This window comes from Pelecanus crispus, chromosome 10, assembly GCF_030463565.1.
Source record: "Pelecanus crispus isolate bPelCri1 chromosome 10, bPelCri1.pri, whole genome shotgun sequence".
In the NCBI taxonomy this organism is placed as follows: domain Eukaryota; kingdom Metazoa; phylum Chordata; class Aves; order Pelecaniformes; family Pelecanidae; genus Pelecanus; species Pelecanus crispus.
In genome coordinates, this window is record NC_134652.1 from 6,087,502 (window position 1) to 6,100,418 (window position 12,917).

At 37.9% G+C, this 12,917-nt stretch overlaps 1 protein-coding gene across 5 annotated transcripts in view; it reads left to right on the forward strand.

Moving 5' to 3' along the window:
* ATE1 (arginyltransferase 1) overlaps positions 1-12,917 on the forward strand; it is an 87,099-nt gene that overhangs the window by 32,012 nt on the left and 42,170 nt on the right. For all 5 annotated transcript variants that reach the window (XM_075717395.1, XM_075717397.1, XM_075717398.1 and 2 more), the window contains one exon: positions 3,744-3,843. In XM_075717395.1, coding sequence (XP_075573510.1) covers positions 3,744-3,843 — 100 coding nt within the window. The remainder of the gene's footprint in view (positions 1-3,743; positions 3,844-12,917) is intronic.

Genomic DNA, 12,917 nt, shown 5'->3' on the forward strand with positions numbered 1-12,917 from the left:
TGTGAGATCCAGCTTTCTTCTTTCTCCAAGGCATCCTTTTGAGAGGCATCTTCTCTATAGGTGGAGTTTCTTAGCTGTTGTTTAGTGTTACCCACCAGGGTGGGTAAATACGACATGACTTCTGAAATACGTAAAGCACTAACACTATTTTTAGGAAACCTCTTCTTATCACAGTTACTGCATATATTTTTGTGATAACTAATAAACCATGTGCAATTTGATCTCTCAGAAGTCTAATTACTCATAATTTGTTTTGATTTTGATTAGGATGTTTTGATTTCCTGAGAATCTTTTTTTTCTTTTAATACTCCTTTTGGGTGTATTCTTCTCTTTGCAGTGGTGAATTTTGTGATTTCTGAGTAATCTTTACATGAGTTGTTCAAATGCATATGTCAAAGGGTTTTTCCCACAAAGTTCAGTGTTAGGTTGCTGACATCAGTCTAGTGGTTTATTGCTGCTGAAATGAGGTGCTGCAATCACTCCTCTCCATCTCTGCTGTATGCTGGCCTTCTAGCAACCATGTATTTAGCCAGTTTAATTTACTGAGCAGAAGACTGTTTGCTTTAGCAACCTGGTTAGTGAGTTGAGTTGGCTCAGTGAAGAACCTAGCACCAGAGCTGGTGCAAGAGTTGTGACGGAGCCACAACATGCAGCTGAGAATGGCCAGGGAGCCAGAGAGCAGGACCTCCTCCTACTCTCTGGGAAGCTCTTAGATGAGTTAAGTCCTAGAGTGCAATCTCTCCAAGTATGTCACCTTTAGTAAGAGCTGATAACACTGCCTTCCTGTTGGCTCTCCCCACCTTGTTCTAGAATGGTTCTTTACGAAGGAGAGACTGTAGAATCATAGAAGACTTTAGGTTAGAAGGGACCTCTGGATGTCATCTGGTCCAGTTCCAGCGCAAATCAGGGCTAACTTCAAAGTCATCGTGAGCATCGATGTAGCTGTTGCTGTAGCATCTCCAGTGGTCTATGTCTAAGAGAGTCTGAGTTGTCATTTTTCTGAGGCATTCAGTGGCACTGGTGATTTTATAAAATTAATCAGAATTCATGAATGTGGAAAAAAAGTTGTGACTCCTCCGATTTAAAATTGATCTTTTTTCTGTCTATTAGTGGTCTAGCTTTTTAGAAGTATTTTATTACATATGCTAGATACTTGAAATTACTGATATTATTTTTTTCCATGCAAGGTGAGCATATAACATAAAATACTAAGTCCTCCTCAGAGTTGTTTTGTAGTATTTGTATGTATCACATTACTTTATGTAATAATAGACTGAACTAATCCATGCTTATGAGTTCTTGAGAAGATTTTAAATTTTCTACATAATAAATTTAAAACTTTGTCAGTGCAACATGCATGCGTGGCTCAACTAGTGAAAAAGCACCTTATAAATTCTGCAGCGTTTAAGGCAATAAAAATGAGTTCCCAACAGTCTTAGAGGGAGCCAACCTTCTTCTTCTTTCAAAAAGGGGAAGAAAACTTGAGAGTTAGGGAGGATTTAGGAAGCTGCAAAGGAATCTGATACCTTCAAAGCTGTTGCCAATTTTACTCCAAGGAGGTTAAACTGCAATGCGGTGCTGTCACTTCCACTTCATGCTACTTTGAGAATTTTTGCTGCTAAGTCATAGAGAGGATGGGATTTGAAGATCATTTGAAATATGCAGGCATGCAAGTAAAGAATGAGGGGAGAAGCAGCTACTTGTGGAATACCAGTCTTACCAAAGGAAAAAAAAAATCAAGAAATATTGAGTGATTCTTATTCTTATTTGCAGGAAAAAGTTAAACCTTCTCCCTACTACCGAAAATCAGGAAGAGTAGACAAACATAGTATTCATAATCTCTATTTTGTAAGAGGACAAGTACTTGAACTTCTTTTGGAATTGCTTTATGTAGCACTGAAATACTGTCTGAAATTTGTATTGATGAAATGAATGTGTCTTACCAGGCACTAACAGCCATTATAACTCTCTAGATATGCACCATAACTGAAGGCTTTACACAAAGGTAATTGCAAGCCTGTAGTCCCTTTTCCACAGGGATTTAGGCAGAACGAATGCAGGTGGATGCAAGTTATGCATTGCAGTGACAGCTGATTGCTGGTCCTGGTTTAAAATGATGGAGTCGGAGGATTCTCTCGCGTTGGATCACAGCCCACACTCTTGGATAGAGGAAACAGAAGGATGCTTTAGCACCCCCCCCAGTAAGACTTTGCCTGGAGTGGGGTTGGCCAAATAGGTAAATGGAAGGTAGAGCAAGAACTTGAGTTGAGGGTCCTTACCTAGGCCACGTCACTGAAGACACCAGTGCGTGTGAGGACACTGGCAGTAGTTCTAAGCCAGCGAGCTTTGCTATCACGTGCACTAATTCGCTGCACAAAGCTTTGTTGCCCATGGTGACTGCTGCTGCAGCCCAATTTTTACTTCATTACATTATGGTTGTTTACTTCACTTTCTGTTCACTTTGACTCTTTTCGTTTTATGAAATCAGACAGTGTAATCTAATTGGAAAGAGTTTTTAAGAGATCTTGAAACGCAAAGATAATGTTTTTTCCCTGTAGTGCTCTAGCTTTTTGAATTGCAGAAAGGTATTTGTTTAATTAGGTCCAGGATAATCTGCATCAAAACAGTAAGGTTCTTTAACTTTTTGCCATGTCTTAAAGATTATATATGTAAAGTGCATATTTGTAGATATTTGGGAGTACATAAATCTCACTTCTGGAATCTGTTGTATTTACCCAGATTTTCAGATATGGAGTAAGTTATTTCTAGACATTCTCCTCTTGGAATGGATGTATATTGATGCAGAGTTACCATGGACCCATGATAGTCTTGGCAGACTACGTGCAGCTGAAATGTTAGGTTTTCAGTGTATTTCAACATCTTCATTACTAACTTAATATCAAGTGATAACCCCCCTCCCCAGTATTTGTATGTGCTTCCTATATACACGTGCTCATATCCTCTTACCCCTTTGACATTGAAAATAAGAACCAACATCCATTTTGTATCGAATTTGGTACAAATGTAAACTGCAGAGTTACAAATGCTGTAAAAATGAGTGTTATAGTGGAAACACTGGCAGAATCTTTGTAATAATGCTATTTTCCTTGTGCCAGTAAAATAAAAAGCAAAGTTATTTGGGAATCCATTAACACATGTCTTTCAGAATAAGAAAGAAAATCATACAAACAAACATGGGATAGGTGAAAAGTACCTTTTGTTGCATAAAGATGGATGTTTTTACATGTAAATTGCTAGAATGGTAATAAGAGAACAAACAAGAGGCTTATCCTTGAATCTTGTTTTTTAAAAATACTCTGATGTTTTCCTGAGCCATGTTAACCAGTCTGTGTACAATAGCTGGGCCAGATTTCTGTTAGAATTCCAATGTACATGAATATTAACAAGAAACCTGTTAAACAGAGGCCCTTTAGTCACTTTTATTTGAATTTCAAGTCAGTCAATTGGCAGAACAAAACACAAGAATGAAAGTATTTTTAAGCCTGAGATGGTATTTTGCATTTTGGTGATTTGTTTGTTTGCTTTTTAAGCATTAATTTTCAGTTTATTATCTTTGGGTTATTTTAAGCATTAGTTTTATTATCTTCATTTTTTATTTGATAGAAGTCTAGTCCTTTAAATAGGTCAAGAGCCAGGTAGCTGTAAAATATTTCAATATGAAGAGGTAAAATGAATGTAAGAATTGTATTCAGAAGTAATTAGTCTCTTCTTTCCTTTCACAGGGAAATTGCTTTTACTAGGCAACTTCATGAAAAAGCTCCTGATCTCTGTTTTTATTACATGGGTTTCTACATTCATTCATGCCCCAAAATGAGATACAAGGTAAAGTGTGTTTTTACTTATTTCCTTAGTGTAGTATTATTCACAGCATTTGACAGTGTTCATAGTGATATAATATTTTGTAACTGTCATTTTGGATTTTAATGCAGACTTTATATGGTTAAATTTGAAAGTTGGTTACTATTTAACTAGGCTTAGGATTTTTTTTTTTTTAAATTTAGCTGCATGTGGTATTTATTACAAGTTGGCTTAAAAGCAGTTCACATGGAGAGGTTTTCAAGGCTGTCAGATAATGGTTTGTCGTTTGGTTACCTGCCTATCTCATGTTTACAGTATATCTTCCAGTAGACTAAAATTCTCCCTTTTTTAGGTTTGCATATTTGTGGAACTGTTGCTTAGTGACTGTAGGCAGTGATAACATGCTTTCGTGGGCTTGGCTGTACTTGGGTTTTTCCTCTTTGTTTTTTGTTAGAGATAGAGGACTTGCTCTGCTGATGAAACCAGTGAGAAACTAGGTTAGCAGCAATTTTGAGCCAGGTAGCAGATTTTTGAGGTCAGGAGAATCCACAGAACATTTAGAATAACCAGTCTGTCACCAAACCTCCTTTGTAACCCCTGTTACCTTCAACTTTGTTTAGACCTGAGTGCCTAAGGGTATCTCTCTTCTGTGTTTTTTAGATCTTGTGAATGTGGTATCTTTTCTTTGTAAATATATGATTGCTTTCTGAATATTATGATACAATTTCAGAGTACTGAATATTGATAGAAATTTGCTGAACATTTACATGTAACCAAATACATCTGTTAATCATGTGGAAAGATACAAAGCTCATGAAATCTAGAGTAAGAGGTGCAGTGTTTTCTTTCCTTAAAGTGTGCTAAAAATGTGCAGTGTTTTCAGCTAGTTTTCAAATAGCCAAAAAATTGTGAGGCTCCCTGCAGTGATGGTTGTGAAGGAAAAAACATTTCAGCTTTACTGTGGCCTGCGCTACAGGTGACCATGATGATTCAGTCTTCTGAAAATAACAAATAACAAATCCCTCCCTCTCCTTTTGTTAGAAGATGTTTGTCTGTCTTCCCCACCTCCCTGCCCCTTGCCAGCTTGCGTTTATCATCTACATCTGCTGGCCAAACAAAGAGAATATTAAGTTTGAGGGAAGCAAATGGGTGAGTTGGAAAACACTGCCTCTGTCACCTCAATCGTCCTAAAGGCTGTCACATCACCAGTTTGAACTACAGGTTCTGATTACTTGCTCTGCTCTTTGGAGATACTTGAAAGTTTGGGATGATTTGTTCATGTTGAGACACTGCAATTCAGCATCCCTTGTCTATTCTACAACCTACATAGTTCAAGACATGTAAAAAGAATGCATTTAGTCTACTAGGACATTTCAGAAAAGAAACAAATCTGACTATAATGGCAGAAGGAGTCCCAGTTTTGAAGATATCATTTGCTAAGAAACTTTGGGTTCAGCTGCTTGTAGTAAGTTTTAATAAAAATGTGAACTTTGTATACATGGATTAAACAAAGCCCATACATGAGTCAGTTTATTAAAGTAGCCAGCAAACTATTAAAATATGAAGATTAAATGATATAAAACTGGGAGCCAACCTCAGTAGCCACTATACATTTGTATTATTTATCATAATGTGGTATCTATTCTGTTGGGCCTGTGCTGTTATTTGAAAATGATTGCATCAAGAATATAAGATTCTCATGATGCATCTAGTTTTCATTCTCAAATAATGGCAATTGAATAAAATGTAGTGGGAGTATTATAATTGTGTTTTTCACAAAAGCTCCTTTTCTTCCCTTGCTTAGACTTAATGAGTATCTGATTTGAGTGTGATTTGGTAGAATATACATTTTAGTCTTCCAGAAACCTGTACATGTCAATGTGCTTAGATAATTTAGCGTGGCCCAGTATGAGAATTACCAGGACAGGGGGTGGGGAGAAGAAGAAAGCCTGTACATATACATTTAGAACACACACACCAGCAGGTAAGTAATGCTCTGTGTTGAGAGAGTAATAATTTAATGAATTAATTGCAAGTGGGTTTATTTTATTTTATATTTCTTTTCCTGTGTATATTTGTTTTGGAAGTGGCCAAATGTAATGCAATTGAAAATCAGGTTGACATTAATTCTGTAGTTCCGCTTTACCCTCACTGAAACAGTACACTGGAAACAAATTTTAAAACTAAGCTTTAAAACATGTCTGGATAATGCTACTACTCTTGTGAAGCGATTGGTAGTGGTAAAGTAGGGTGGGTGATTACTGACTTTGCAGATTAAGTACTTTCAGTAATGCCTGCTTGACTTAGAGGCATTATATGTCGAAGACTTTGCTTTATTCCGGTTTAATAGAGATGTTAGAGGCTCCCTTCCCTTAATGATATTAGTGTGGAAGAATGACAGGCTGTAGGTAACTGTTGTTAAACTGATGTCAGGTAAGCAGATTAAATGAAGGGAAGAAAAGGAAGGAGCTGAAGAGCTAGCCACTGGTTTTTATCCTCTGCTTGTAATTTTCTTTGCAAATCATTTGTCCTAGGATGTTTAGAAATGGAGGCGAGGCACAGCATCGCTGCTTTATATAAGCAGTGTCTTATGAAGAGCACATATATGCTATACTCATTTACAGTGAAGTCGCAGGATTTTGGAAACCTTTGAAAATTTTCCTTCTTTAGTCACAGATTGTGAGCAGTGCAAGTGCCTAAGCTAACGTTTGTATTTGATTTTTGATGGAAACGCAGTACTAGTGGTTTGTACTGTACAGCTGTCTGTCTTCCTGCTGATTGAGAAGGGAGAGCAGATGAATTGGGATGTATAAGGAACAGCGACTTTATGGTGTCGATTTAAGGAGTTTGACGGTGTTCCACTTTGCATGGAGTAAAACGCAGTCTTCTGTACAAGATGTGGTTGGAGTAATTGGGGATCTGTGCAATGAACTGTTGTACTCGTACTACAGTCCAAGACTGATGCATTAATATTGTGCACATGAGGACATAGCTGGACGTTTTGATTTTAAATACACGACTCCTAGATTGGAGGTATAGATCTCGTCTGCACTAGGACGAGAGGAAATGGGCTCAAGCTGCGCCAGGGGAGGTTTAGGTTGGAAATTAGGAGAAATTTCTTCATGGAAAGGGTAGTCAAGCATTGGAACAGGCTGGCCAGAGAGGTGGTGGAGTCACCATCCCTGGAAGTGTTCAAAAACAGGTAGATGTGGCACTTCGGGATATGGTTTAGTCTAGTCTACCCTTGATTGGTTTAGGTGGGCTTGGTAGCGTAGGTTAATGGTTGGACTGGATGATCTTAAAGGTCTTTTCCAACCTAAACGATTCTATGATTCTATATCCAACAGCAAACATTAAAGCCTTGTTCTGCATGGGTACTTTCTTGGAATGCAAATAGTAGACATCTCTTCTGGATTCTAACTTTCTTGTGGATGTAAAGTAATAGTCAAACATTGGTTTTTAAAGCATTGGTAGTAGGTGATCGTATGTACCAGTGACTAAGCCATATACAGTAACAGCTCCTCCCTTCTGCATCAGATCATCCTGGTTATATTGTGTGCTCTAAGGAGGTCCGAGGCATTGGTAGGCTATTTTGTTGAAGTATTTATTTTTTAAGAAGGCTGCTAGTATGCTTGTTCTGCTTTTTATGCAGTTCTTAAAATGATATCTATGACTTTATCCAAGAAAGTTTGTTTGAGCAGTCACCTTTCGATACGGCCAGAACATCACACCAGTTGCTCACAGTGCAACTGCGCCGCGCAGCTGCTGAATGGTTTTAGGCACCGCTGAGCAGGTCAGGGGCTGAACTGGCAGAGGATATGCTATTGGGCCTTTTCATCTGAAGTATTCTATTTCCACGAATGGTACAATTTTGGACATAAATAGCACGTAGTCCAGTTGAAGATCAGAGGCCTGAGTGTCCTGGAAGAGGATCCCCAAGTCAGGATTCCTGTGGCTCAGTAATAGAGTTGAAGAATTCTGGATTATCAGGCAGGAAGTTCAATGGTTAATGAGTATCATCCACCCCATGGATCAGATGTAATTACAGAAATTTTTAAAAATAAAGCTCCCTTTTGGCTCTCCGTTCCCTTCCTTTTCTTTTTGTTCCCAAACAGCTTGCATTTGATTGCAATGTGATTTTAAAACAGTGGAGTACTGGTGAAATTACTTAAGATAAGGGAAGGGAATATATAGCAATATTAGGCTATTTTTTAGTTCCCAGCTTCTCTTAGATTTTTTTTCCCATGTATGGGTTAATATTTATGAACTGGTGAAATAAAATCTACATTAAACTGAGACAAAAGGATTTCTGTAGTCCTATTGACTATATTAATATGGAAAAATGCTATGAAAAACCTTAAGCAGTGGCTTTGTTCCATTTTTTCCTGGTAGGTTAGGGTAATACAAGATTAAAATGGTTCTCTGAAGAAATTCATGACCTTGTGGTAAAGCTTTTCAGGCTTTGTTAGATGTGGTAGTTCTTACGCTGGAAAACAGTCTCCTGGAAAATTTTGCAGGACTCATAAGGTGCAAAGTCTTTTTCCTAATGCATTTTGGAGTCTGTGATAAAATTTTAAGTATAAGAAAGTATTTTGTTTTAGGATGATGTTGGTCTCAGGCTTACTTCTCGTGTGTTTAAGTACTGTATCTGTACTTGTTAATGCTTTTCAATTAAAGACATTTGCTTACAAACATAGTTATAAGTTTACAAAAATAAAAGAACCACCTTTAGCAAACAACCATATCACAGAGATGCTTGAGAGGATCTTGGATTTTTTTCCTGTACTGATACTCTGTCTGTTTTATCCTGCATCTTTCGAAGTAAAAAATTTTACTCCGTGGCTCTGTGATACTAAATTCACATTTTCCAGTCACTCCTGAACTCCTTGAGATCCTTTCTGTTCTTTCCATTACACTTCTTTGATATACTGATTTTGAGTCTTGTGGTGGGTGACACTAAATAGATTTTGGGTTTGTGCTTCTGGTATAAAAAATAAATGTACTTGCTGCCCTGCATTTGCTATTTAGACCTCTTCTCACCTTAAATCAAGTTCTCCTCTAAGTTCTTGCATTGGGAAGGGGTTGTCGGTGAAGTTTCCTAGGTGAGTTTCCTTCCTTCTGGGTTTTCTGAGGCTTTTTCAATGTCAATATTTGCATGCGAACGCTGCAGTTGGAGCACATATTGCTACTTGTTTTGGTCAATGATCTGCTTTCCCTGAAGTCGCTCTGCTAAGCCTGTAAATAACCATCAGCGTACTTTGAAGTGTGTAACAGGTCTAATGTCTTCTTGCTGTGTTATCTCTGTGTACCATTTTAAGACCGTTCTATGATGTGAAGAGGTGTTTTGACTGAAATCTTTATCCAGACTTGTATGCAGGCCAAAGTAAATGGAATTATTTCAAACAGTCTCCTTCGGTATCAAGGCATGGCCAGACTTCAGATAGATGGAATACTAGAAAGGGTTCTGAAATGTCAGAAAAGAAACAAAAGGCTGATTCATCTGTGATTAATCATTCTTAAGCTAAATACCTCGGACTGACTGTGGTCGTAAGCAGCGCCCCTGGAATTTTATTTGGCTGCTTTCAGGAATTTCAGTATCGCTCCTCCTGCAGCAGTGCAATGCATCCAGTGGTAGCCTGGACTTCCACGTCCATGGGATCCACAAAGGTCTGGCTCATCCTTGCCTGTCCTGACTCTTTCGCTGTTTCTGACTCTGGAATTTAGTTAACCTTTTCAATAAGCTTGGATTTGCTATATAAGCTGAAATGTGTGAGGGAAAGAGACTTAACGTGACGTGACTTAATGTGATCGTCTATGGGTTTTGGGGTGTAAGCACACGCTGCTACTGTTCTGCCGCTGAGCAGCAGACAGCGTTGCAAAATGTGTCACTAGTTCCACACAAAAAGAGCTGGCATTTTTATACCTTCGTGCTTGGTCTTTTTATTCAGCATGTATTGAAGTTGCTGCCGGCTGTCAGCCTGCTTTTCTCACTGGTATTGCTATTTACCTTGATAACGGGAAAAGTTGGTAAGCTGAGAGTAGTTTGGAGGACTGGAGTGGCTTTGTTCAAGTCTGTTAGCACTTGTACTAGTGGCTTTTCCAGGATTAATTTTGTCAGTTTGTAGGAATAAATATGCATTCAAATTAGCACAAAACTTTTTTTTTTTTTTTTTTTTTTTTTTTTTTTGTATAAACAGCTCATAGTCAACTAAATATTCTGAATAGTCAGTACTTGGTATAGAGTGCCAAGCTGTTGCTTGCAATACAATTTGTTGATAAAGAACTGAAATACCTGGGTTGAAAAACCATTACCTACTCTGAGAAAGCAATAAAGGTTTTGGCAACACAGTGGTTTTGATTTTTTGGCAAGGCTGTTAAAAACAAGCAACAAAATAATAAACAAAGGCAAAAACATACAATAATAATAAAGCCCTGAAAATGTTGCAGAAGTGGGGGGGAAATCCCCATTCATCCGTATGTCCTGTTAACATCACTTTTAACTGCCTCCTTTCTTTCTTCCTTCCTTCCTTCCATTTCTTCAGCGGACTTCCCCGCTGACCCGGATGCTCCTCCACGTTGGCATCAGCAGCTAAGATTGAACATTAATTTCTTCAGAGCTGTGAACGTACCCCATGTGTTCCCTCTAATGGTTTGGGTTAGCGACTGAGGGAGAAAGACAGCTCTGAATTATATTGGAGTTTTGGCGTTAAAACCCAAAGGTCTTTTGAAGTGGCTGGCTAAGCCTTCCAAAAGTATTCTGGATGATTGACTTGGTGTACATGTGTTAAATGCTTCTGAAAATCAAGTTGCTGTAATATTCCTTCAAGTTGCACCTAGCACAAAAAGTCCTTATCTCTCTAGATATATTTTATCAAATGTGTGTTGACTAGAAGGTTGGCTGTCCGGCTTTTGGAACTGAGAAGTTGTATACTATATTCAGGATTGCAACGTCCCTTACGGCTTGCTGCTCCCCTTCTCTCTTCTCCCCTTCTCTCTTCTCCCCTTCTCTCTTCTCCCCTTCTCTCTTCTCCCCTTCTCTCTTCTCCCCTTCTCTCTTCTCCCCTTCTCTCTTCTCCCCTTCTCTCTTCTCCCCTTCTCTCTTCTCCCCTTCTCTCTTCTCCCCTTCTCTCTTCTCCCCTTCTCTCTTCTCCCCTTCTCTCTTCTCCCCTTCTCTCTTCTCCCCTTCTCTCTTCTCCCTCTCTTCCATAAAAGCTTTCTCCTCTCACCTTTCCTCATCTGAAAGACTCTAACTAACTACTTAGAGCCCACACTGAGTAAATGGAACTAAACAGGTTGGAATAAACAACTATGAGAATGTGGGGCAGAATAAAAACTGCCACAGGTGAAAAATTATTAATTCTTTAGTTCTTGTTATAGTGCTAGTGATAAATATCTAAAAGTATTTCTTATTTGCTTTGAACAGCATCTTACAAAGTGTTTGAGGCCACTTTGTAGGTTGCTTTTCTTTTTTCTTTAAGACATATCTAGTCAGGTTGTGAAAACTACATTATTAGGAGCATGAAAAAGCAGGAATAAGGAGATGCTCTGTTCTGGATAGCAACAGCCATTACTGCATGCTGACAGTGGATTTCCACTGAAAATCTAATTATTTAAAGCAGAATATCAGTTTCTGTGTTGTTTTCATAGCAGGTAAAGATACTGAATGCAATTACTTCTTTTTTTTTTTTTTTTTCTCCTCTTCCCTAAGCTGCTGTTTTATACTCTGTGTAATTGGTAAGTTATTAAGTTTTTCCTTGGTGCAAGTGTTGAAGCTGTGCTCAATTTCACACAGCATTTGCAGGGTTAAAACCAGCTGGAATCCCATTTTTCTACTAGAAACAAACACAGATCCCAGCCACGTCTTTTTTTTCTTAACTTTATTTTTCCTTTTAATATATTTGCAATCAGGACTAATTTTTTTGTCAGTTAGGACTCCCTTGGGAAAAATGTGAATATGTCCCTGGGGCTTTACTTTTCGAATTTTGGAAATGTGGATTTCTTTTCAGTTGTTTACTTGACGTTTAAGATGATTGAAGTGTAGCAGAACTGAAGTGAAAATAATATGTATATTTATGCCTGCTTGTATTATTTGTAGCCTTTTATCAGGGCAGAAAGAAATGTCTGTTGTATAGGTCTCAGCTGACCTCTGAAGTGAACAAGTCTCTTTCTCATTACTGTACTGCCCCTTGAGAAAATAAACATGTGTCCAGAAGCAGAAATTTTGGGGTTTATGTTGTACAAGCTTTGAAGGAATTGTATCTGAAAGTCATTTTCAGAGTGAAGTTCTATTTGTGAGACACGGCCTTTCTACAGTTTCAGCTGTATACCTGTAACTTTGATGGGTCTTTGATTACAAAACAAATTTCCTCAAACTGAGTAAACTTTTTTTTTTGGTGCTTTACTTCTCTATGCTGGAGAAGTAAATGTTATTAAATAGGAGTAGGTCCTCTTAAAACTATCCTTTTGTTATCTTCTGTATGAAGCTTGGATCAGGTTACAGTATTTTCATGCAGTCTTTAAAAAACCAACACATCCCTGCACCCAACACCAACCAGACGAAAAACCCCAAAAAAACCAGTTCCCATGTAGGTTATTTCAGAGAAATGTTCAAAGTCATACACTGTGTCTTTTAAGTAATTCCAAATATGAGGTGATTTAAATATCAGACTTGAATATTGATGTTTTAATGATTTTGATGATGATGATATTGATGCTATTAATGATTTTAATATCTGTCAGTAAAGATTCTTTGTTCCGCATACAACAGGAATATGCTTGTGCATAAGGAGGTATGTATTCAGGATTCACAGCTCAGATGTTCTGAAGAATAAACATAGAAATGTGATAGAGATGGTATTAACTACCTACGTATGCGCATCAGCAGGGATAAGTTCTACACCTTTTACTTGTTACAGGAATTTTATTAATTTGGGACAACTTCCCTATAGTGTTTCTTTAATAAATGTGATTTTGTTAATTTGTGCAAGGCTTAAGTAAACTAGAATCTAACTTCAGTTTCATAAAAGCACAAGAATAAAAGGTATAGTTTGTTAAATTGTAGGCCAGTTCTGTACTGGTGGATGTTTTCAGAGCTATTA